Genomic DNA, 9,232 nt, shown 5'->3' with positions numbered 1-9,232 from the left:
TATAAACATCTACATCTGCATGAAAAAATAAGGGCGGGCATGCAGCTCAGTTATGGATGGTATAAGTGTTTTCTCAAAGTATTTATCCAGTGGGAATACAACAGCAAGGCTCAGTGATTTTTAAGTGTACAATCCTTGACATTTTGGCAGTATTGTTCAACTGAAATTCAGGAATATTGAGTAGAGATGAATTAAATTACAATATAGGCAAGTAAAACTGCAGTGATGTCAGCTCTGAAATGAGCCAAAACCTGCAAAGCTCCTTTAAAGAAGAAAAAGTAGCTTCATTCTTTTCAGTAGGAACATCTGTTTTGGGGCTGAAACCAGGTAACAGTGTCAAGTCAGTTATAATGCACAGGAAAACAACTCTGCAAGAGGAAGTTTCACAATACTGCATCTGTCTCCAGCTCCTCTCAGACGATGGTTTTCAATGCGTTCACTTCACAGCTGCATAGTTTCACTGTTTGGATCCTTCTGCAGCTGTTTTCTGTGTATACTATTCTACACAGCCACGGGGTGCTATGTTTAAGTCTGTTAGCATCAGTTACTATTATTCTGAAGTGACTGTCAGCACATTCCTGGTTGAAGTCTGTCTGACTGTCTGACCGAGAGATGCGGTGACCGCGGTGCGCGCGCATAACGTCAGAGATGGAGAAAGTGAGTGAAGTGCGCATGAGTAAGATAAGCCACACCGGATGTCCAGAAAACAAAATGTTATCATTTTTGTGGGGAAATTGACACTGAACAGAAAAGTATTGAATGGGTGTCAAAGAAATCACACATTTATTTGGATTATAATATAATATCAGCACAGTTTATTTATTCAGCTTATAAAAAATGGAACATTTTCCAGTTTTGGTTGCTCTAGATGACTCTTACAGATAGGCTACACATGTGATTTTTTATTTGATGAAACAGAAACGGTAGAAAAATGCGACAAGATGCATTTCACAAGGGTGCAGCAGCTGCAACGCAAAGAAAATCCAAAGGGAAACAACAGGCTGAGCCTTTATGCTGAAGGTTCTGATCGGGTTTGCGCCTTGCTGTTGCCGTGCGCTTTACGCAGCGTTCTGCACACACATACACACACGCACCGTCTTTAGGCGAACATGGCGGCAACTTGATAACGGCAGCGAGATGAAGACGGTGAGGGCTTGAAAAAGAAAAGAGGTCTGTGACAGGCTTTTAGGCCCATCCGCCGACACAAAGGCAGACAGCTCCGCCATGCTGGAAGAGGAAAGCGCCCTTGTCCCTGCACGACCGAGGCCGGGGAAAACGTAAACGCGTCGGTGAGTGTTTCTAAAAACGGAGTCGAGGCTACGCAGAGGAGCGGAGCGGCGCGGAGCTCAGGGCGGACGGGAGGACAGCGGCTTCACCGGTCAGCCATGGAGGATGCGGCCCGTGGTCGCCAGCGTCTAATTTCCCATCCAGCCCACGCTCATTTTAATGGGAATTACCGCTGATCGCAAAAGCAAGCCGGGACAACCCACCACCCGACACTTGAGGGGAGGAAAACGCGAAGCGGACCCCACGTCAATGACTGTTGCGGCAGAGGAGCCCCCACGGTGGAGTCGGCCGGTTCCCAAAATATGACCAGGGGTGCTGGGACGTGTTGGCAGCAAGAAGATGACGACGGCTTCCAAATCTGGCTAGAGCCCCCCCGCGACAACCAAAAGCCATTCACCGACTCAGAGAGGGCGCAGAGATGGCGACTGTCCTTGGCATCCCTCTTGTTCTTAACCATCCTCCTCTCTGATCACCTGTGGTTCTGCGCCGAGGCCACACTGGCCCTGACCCGGGATAAGTTCGCATCCTCCCACCTCCTGTCACCCCAGACCCACTCAGCACAGAGCAGCCTCAGAGGAAACCCAGATGATATTTTTATAGGAAACTCTACCAAACCTTGTGGCTTGAAACTTGCCACCAGGATAGTTTATCACAAAACTGCTTTACTTTCGCAGATGCCGACCATTTGTGCAGGGGCCTTTCCGACAAAGAGGGGACGCGGGCTGTAAATATGAGCGATTTGTACCTTTCCTTTTGTAACTCCTACTCTCTGCTGGATTTGTTTTACGGGTCGACAAGTCCGGACAATTTGAACTGCAGCCTCGACGTGCTTGACGATGGCGACACGACCAGATGCAGCCTGTGCGTCCAGGCGTACCAGCGCTACGACCTGCACGCCCAAGAGAAATACGAGGACTTTGAGCTCCTGACTCAGAAATATGAGCCGGGGGCATATTCAGTGAGGACGTGCATGGAGCAGTGCAAGGTAGGCTGAAAGAGGGGGGCTGGGGGTGGGTGTATGGGTGATGTGGTGGCCATCTGTTGATTTGGGCCCGGATAGATGCCAGTTTTGGTCCTCCTCCTCCTGTCGCCATGGAGACGGATGACAGATTCAAGGAGACTCCCGGCTCCGGGCCTCATGTTCATTCATCTCCTCATTGTGTTTAGGCCCCATGCTAATGTGCAGATGGAGGCCCAGCTACTGTTTTTTTCCCCAACATCTAGAGCCATCTCTGTGTCAGCCCCATTAGTTCACGCTCTGTTCTTTGACATTGAAGACCTGCTCGCGCCTCATCAGGTCACAATCTGCCTGATCAGCCATCGATAACCTGGACAGGGCTGTTTGAGCTGCCCTATTGGCTGAGCTTCATAGCCTAGCGGGTTTAACACTTTAATGAGCAGGAAGAGGGGTGCTGGCATATGCAAACAACTCTGGGAGCCTGTGTGTCCTGTGTGTGTTGTCGCAGTCCGCCAGGTGTTCATCATGGCCGCCCCACTCCATATCGAGAGCGTTTCATTAAAGTCAAGAGGTGGTTTCCCTGCTTAATGTGGCGGAAGGCTTTTTCGCTTCGACTTGTGTTTGCCCATTAATAGGCCTTCACCTAGGCCTCATTTCGGTGCAGACAACAAGGCCCGGGCTCGCTGTTTGATTGCCATGCACTGTTTGCCAGGTTGTAATAAGCAGAGGTGGACTAAAGGAGGCTGTAATGGGTGTCCGAGAGACGCACAGGGGCCGGCCTGAGCCGCCTTGTGTCCGCTGAGCTCATGCAGCCTGCTTTCAGCACCGCGGACAGCTCCATGGTAGCGCGGAGCTGTCCGCGGTGCTGAATGGCGCTACCCGGCTCCATTCACAGAAGCCCTGGCCAATCCCAGATGGTCTCCATTCACCCAACCAGCGGCAGAGAAACAAGCTTAGGCGTCAAAACGCGGATCTAATCAGGCCATCTGCCTTTTTATACAAACCGAATGAGTTCTGAACTGGGACTAGTTTGAAAAACAAGCGTACATTTCCAGGATTTAAAAACAAAACAAAAAAAAAACACCGAATATCTGCACCTCTTTTCATCAAACAATAACTCGGTTCCTTTTATTTTCCCTTTCTTTTGTTTTTGCTGTGTGATGTCTTAATCCTGGCAAAGACAACAGAGTGCTTTTTGGCAAGATTATTTCAACATTTAAATTGTTGTGGACCTCACATTCCCACTTATATAAACACACAAAGGTACTACAGACTCTTCTACTTAATCCATACTTACTTGTAACTTCATGATTTGACATATTAAATAAGTGTTACCGTTGCAGTACAAAATCTATTTTATAAACTATGCGTACTTTCAATTATAATCTGTTCTTTAATAATTGTTGAAAGTTTTAGGTTTCATCTGCATAAATGTTCAGCTCTTTGTTTATGTCAGACTATTCATGATAATCATCATCAGTTAAGTATGATCTAATTTCTTTGTCATATTTCTTCAAGACTGGTTCACTGGGTTCACCGACCTGTTGTTTGACACACTTTAGTGTCACAGCATACCACTGACCCAAGAAAAAGATCACAACTTTTAAAAAATGCAACTCTCACTCACTTCACACTTATGGTCTGAACTGAGAATTTCTTTTACACGTTGTTAAATCCTAGTTGCCAGATTAAGAATATGTGAGAAACTGTTTGAGAGAGGTAATGGCATGGGCACATGATGAGAACACCCTCTAGTATAAGTTATTAAGGAATTCTTCTCCTAACATCCACTAAAGATGCCTTGCTATCTTGGCAATGTACATTGTCCATCTGAGATACATTCACATTCTTTCTTTTCCTCTGCTGGATTGAAGCCAATGCATGATTTCTTAGTAACTGTCAGTCTCATGCTATAATGCAAGGCCGAGGCATGCCATAGTTTCCACATTCTGTGAACATACCTCTTGGCATTTGGAGGGAAAACAGTCATTTAGTCAAGCTGCTAATTTCTTTAACAATGACCCTTTCTCCATCACCTTCTTGATTATAGGTTTGTACAGCCCTTATGTGGTCCACGGCACTAGAGAAAGAGCAGAGTGACTCAAATGATAATCTCAAGCTCTTGTTGAGTTAATGGCTACCTGCCTCTGAGAAGCCCAAGAAGTTGTGTGCAGACTCAGGCAAATGTATGTGTAATCTCTGTAAACTTGCCGTAATTGTAGTGTGCACTGAACTAACACATAAAGACATTAAACGAGGAGTTTGTGAGCACAAAATCATTGCCATACTTCAAACAGTCTTGGCAGGTATGAGTGGTGTTTGGTTACCTGCAGCTAAGAGGAAGATCTCTGACATTTCAAGTGAGGATATTTGACATGGTGAGTAGCCTTTGTTGTGCAGGACTGGCTTCTGTGATCCGCAGGTGGTGCTTTGATTGTTAGCCTAGCCTGAGGTGAAACATCACACAGTGGACATGAGCAGTGTGGCACTCCTCACAATGGGATCCTCCATCATCTGACTCTTTGAAAGCCCTCCATTCATGTTGACAGCAGGGCCGAGCTCTAAACATTTAAACCTGGGCCCAAGTGTTAATGCTGCCTTGAAAGCAATAATGTGTGTGTGTGCTTTTTAATCGCGAGTGTGAGCTGCAGTGTCAGAGTAACTTGTAGTTTCACAGTAAACAGTGAAACCAAAACAATCCTGTATGGTGACGGTCATTCATAACAAAGGGCCTGGGGTCTCAGCTCTATGATCACTTCATGTTAGCTACCAGTGATTCCAAAAGTGATAACTGGCTCCTGTTCACATGATGCATTTGGAGCACCTGTTGTTCTTTGGCAGTGGAGTGAAATGAAATTGAGTAAACAGTACATTTGTTTGGGACAAGATTTAGTAGTGAGTTAGTGCTAATTTGGACACACGTAAATGTGCAAGGAAACTAAATGATATATGAAGGAACAAGTTAAAACAACAAAGCCAAAATCTGTCATAGTATATATATGGTTTATAGCATAATACAGTGATTATTGCATGGATTAAATCAAATCATTTTCTTCCTCTAACTTCCCTCAGTGTTTTTTATGCAAATTTCCTGCCTGTATTTGCAAAGCTCCCAAATGACAAAAAACCATGCAGGACAGATTTGCAACACCAGCACAGCATTATATCAAGAAACATTATGTTTTTGCCTGTCTCACAATATATACTGTATACCATCATATTGTGCAACTCTCGCCTCCAGCAATTCATCAGAATAGGAAAATGCCACACAGTGCATCAATGGTGTTTGCTGGTGAGTAGAGATAGAGGACGGCAGAGAAAGTCAGTAGGCTTTACAAACAAGGTACCAACAGAACTTGAGATTTGTTAGAGGCTAATATTACACTGCTCATTGCAGAGTCTGAAAGAGTTGATTAAATTTGAGAAGTGTGACTAGGTTTTGACTTCAGCTTGCTTGTCCTACACTCTGCACACAATTGATAAGGTAATACACAAGTAATATTAAATGGTATGAATTTATTGGTGGTTTTATGCTTTTACTCTGCATTCCATTTACCTTAGAAGTTAAGAGTCGAAGTTGTGAATGTTGTACAAGTCATGATGAACAATATCAGTTGGTAACACAAACACTGTAGTGCAGAGGTGTCAAACATGCGGCCCGCCAAGGGTTCCAATCCGGCCTGTGGGATGAATTTGTGAAATGCAAAAATCATCATCATCATTTTAATTCAGGTTTCACGTACTGACCAGTAAAATATTATCATAATAACCTATAAATACTGAATTCCAAATATCTCTTTGTAAATGTAAACATTTTCATGTAATTTTCCTGTATTTACACTAAAACAAACTATAATTTCACAAAAAATGTAAATAATCTGAACAAACATGAACAACCTGACATGTCTTAAGAGAAGTGCAATTTTACCAATATTCTGCCGGTTATTAAATGTTTTGTGTATTTGTAGATCCACTGTGATCTGTAAGTTGTAATGAACATGTATAAATGATAAACTGAAGCAGGGTATTGTTAAAATTGCACTTATTTTTCTAAAGAAATTTGAGGTTGCTCATGTTATTCACAGTGTTTTAAAAGATAGTTTTGAGATGCAAACATTTTCATCATGTAAGGAAAGTTTGGAGTTGACATTATTTATATGTAATTGCTATTATTTTGTTGGTCCGGCCCACTTCAGACCAAATTTGGCTGAATTTGGCCTCTGAACTGAAATGAGTTTGACACCCCTGCTGTAGCGGATGTTGGACAGTGTTTTGCCTACAACTGATTTGATTAGACAAAAAATTAACAGTATACTGGTGAAGCTTTCTCTACTGTTGATGAAGCTATCTTGAATTTCAAAGTGAAGTTTAGTGGAGTTGGTTTTCTGACTTCAGAGCACATCCAAACTCGGAAATTTCAGGTTCTCAATTCAGACACAAGTCTAAATGAACTAGTTTTTTGTTGTTACTGTTAAGCTGTACAACCGTGTGGATTACATTCATAAAATTAAGTCCCTGTCTGATGATTTCACTCATCTGTGAATTTTAAAGACACAAAATCTATTCATTAACTCTACATTAGTACAACTTTTCATCCTAGTGCTTCAACTCTGTGCTTTGGCTAGTCTAAATATTTCTGCTACTTGACCAGAAATGACTCCATTAATATCCCTTCTTATTACTACGTGCTACTGATGTAAATCATAAACACAGTCACTAATTCATCTGTGCACAAATGAAGCTCCTCCATCAGCTCCTCCATTGCTCAGGTCCAATTGAATGTCTAATCTTAGCCGGTGTTGTGTGTGAGTGGAAAGGAGGACAGCAACCACAGCGTCCTCCCTCTTTAGATCCTTGTCAACCGCACACATCTGCATTGATCTGTGCTCTTTTGAGCCTGAGGGACGGGTGGCAGCGATACCAAGAGGTTGATCCCTATTGATTTGCGCTGAGCCCTCCGTGTTCACTCGTCCTTCATTTGATAGTGGGCAGCTTCTCCGACCGAAATAGGGCAGCTCAGTGAAGACATCATGTCATTTGGACCTGTTCGATTGTGTCTTAAGATCTGGTCGTGAGACTGCATGCCTGTGTTGTCAGGTTTAAGATGGTTAGAGTTAAAGTTACTCTTGTTTCATCTCTCAGTATATGACAACACAGATATTGGTTCTCAGATGGGGGGGCCTTCCCGACCACAGATGGATCACATAAGCTGATGTTTTTCTTTTTAGGTGTTTGGAAAGGCTTACGTTCTACATGTGGAGAAAAGGAAGTTGTAATCTCTATCAAATCTTATCAAAATGTTCACATTTTCTAACAATTGTGTTTAATGGGAGATGTGGAAAGATGGTAGGTTCACACCAGGAATATGACGTGATGTTGCAGTTAACATCAGCAGCTTCTTACACTAGTGCCACTGGGCTACATCAGTGTCAACGCACTCCTGTTGCAAAAAGTATTTTTTTTAATTTCATGAATACTGAACCACCAAATGAACATAAGGTTTAGTAATAAATGTGCAATTATCATTCAGCAGCAGTATGAGTACTAAAACTTTGACTAAATAAGATACTGCTAAACATATTATAATAATTTAAGCACAATTTTGTCTTGTCTTTATGGAGGTTTTTAGGGCTGTCCATTGGCAAGCATCATTATACGCCATTATATATTGTGATATACCGTGGTATAGGGCTGCATGATACTGGAAAAAACTGACATTGCGATTTTTTTTTAACCCTGCGATATATATTGCAATATGAAAAAATACTCAGGACGATATAATAGCTGCGTTACCTCTTGTTGTGGCAACAGGTGCAAGGCACTATCGACACAAACCACATTTCAAAACCATCCTCCTTTTTAGCTGAAATAATTCCAGATAACTGACGTTGCTTTTCTTTTTGGCACCAAGTCTTTGTTTTCGGTGATTTTCTCTTGTTCGTTTCTCATTTTTCAATGTTGTTACCATCGACTCACTCCAAACTGATTAAGAACGATTGCGATTTTTGGATCACTGTGTGCAGTGTGTGTCAGGTAGCCCTGAAATTAGATGAGAACACGCTGAGTTCATTTGCCTCCTACATTGCAGAACCTGCGATGTGACTATTGCACACACATACATCGCGATGTCGATGCTCAAACGACATATTGTGCAGCTCTATTGTGGTACTATCAGCACGATAATGCATTTTGATCTTGTTAAAGTAATTTTGTGGAAAAATTACCCATCACCACATGCATAAAATATTAGTAAAAAATTACTTTTTTAAGCAGGCAGAATGTCGGGATCTACATTTAGATTTATTATAATCTCTCTAACATCCACCAAACTTGCACAATAATGTCTGCTGTAAATCTTTTTGTGTAAACTGTAAAAAAAACTAGCAAGACCTTCAGCAACACCAGTCCACGATACTATTAAACTGCAAAATATGACCACTGTTTCCTCCCCTTTGTCAATAAGTGCCACTGGTTAGTTTCACTGTTAACATGATAACAAAGGTTAGTTAGATCTGAGTCGTCATTTTGTTTTTTTACTTCAACTGGTAGTCTTCTGGAACATCCAGGGTATTAACATCGCCTTCACCTCTGTGTGGCTGGTATAGGCTCCAGTACTCGAGTAACCCTCCTGAGGACAAAGTGGTTTGGAAAATGAATCAGTGAATGGTACTCCTCTAGGTTCTAAGTTAACCTGAAGCTCTCTAGTCTTAAAGGCAGCTTCCTACAATTTTTATGGATCTGCTTCAGAATTTAAGATTCATCCTTGGCTCATTCCCCACTCCTCTACTAAGTTTCATAAAAACTTGCGCAGTAGTTATTACAAACAGACTAAAAGATAGATGGATGAATGGACAAGCAGAAAAGAATGTTGCATTTCTGAAAATCCCTTTACTACCACAACTCATTGCAGTGCTCACATGTTGATATCTTTTTAAATCAGCATATTTTTACAACAAAGTTAAAGATTAAAGGTTTAAAGTAGAGGCA

At 42.3% G+C, this 9,232-nt stretch overlaps 1 protein-coding gene across 1 annotated transcript in view; it reads left to right on the top strand.

Annotated features, from left to right (window-relative positions):
- The first annotated feature begins 1,082 nt into the window (after positions 1-1,082).
- The window catches only part of LOC115433845 (transmembrane protein FAM155A-like), a 47,018-nt gene continuing 38,868 nt past the window's right edge, over positions 1,083-9,232 (top strand). The window contains 2 exon segments of the mRNA XM_030155401.1: positions 1,083-1,902; positions 1,905-2,272. Coding sequence (XP_030011261.1) covers positions 1,590-1,902; positions 1,905-2,272 — 681 coding nt within the window. The 5' untranslated portion in view covers positions 1,083-1,589.

This window comes from Sphaeramia orbicularis, chromosome 2 (genome assembly GCF_902148855.1).
Source record: "Sphaeramia orbicularis chromosome 2, fSphaOr1.1, whole genome shotgun sequence".
Classification (NCBI taxonomy): Eukaryota; Metazoa; Chordata; class Actinopteri; order Kurtiformes; family Apogonidae; genus Sphaeramia; species Sphaeramia orbicularis.
The sequence above is the reverse complement of the archived record's forward strand: the minus strand, read 5'-3'. Positions and strand labels throughout refer to the sequence as shown.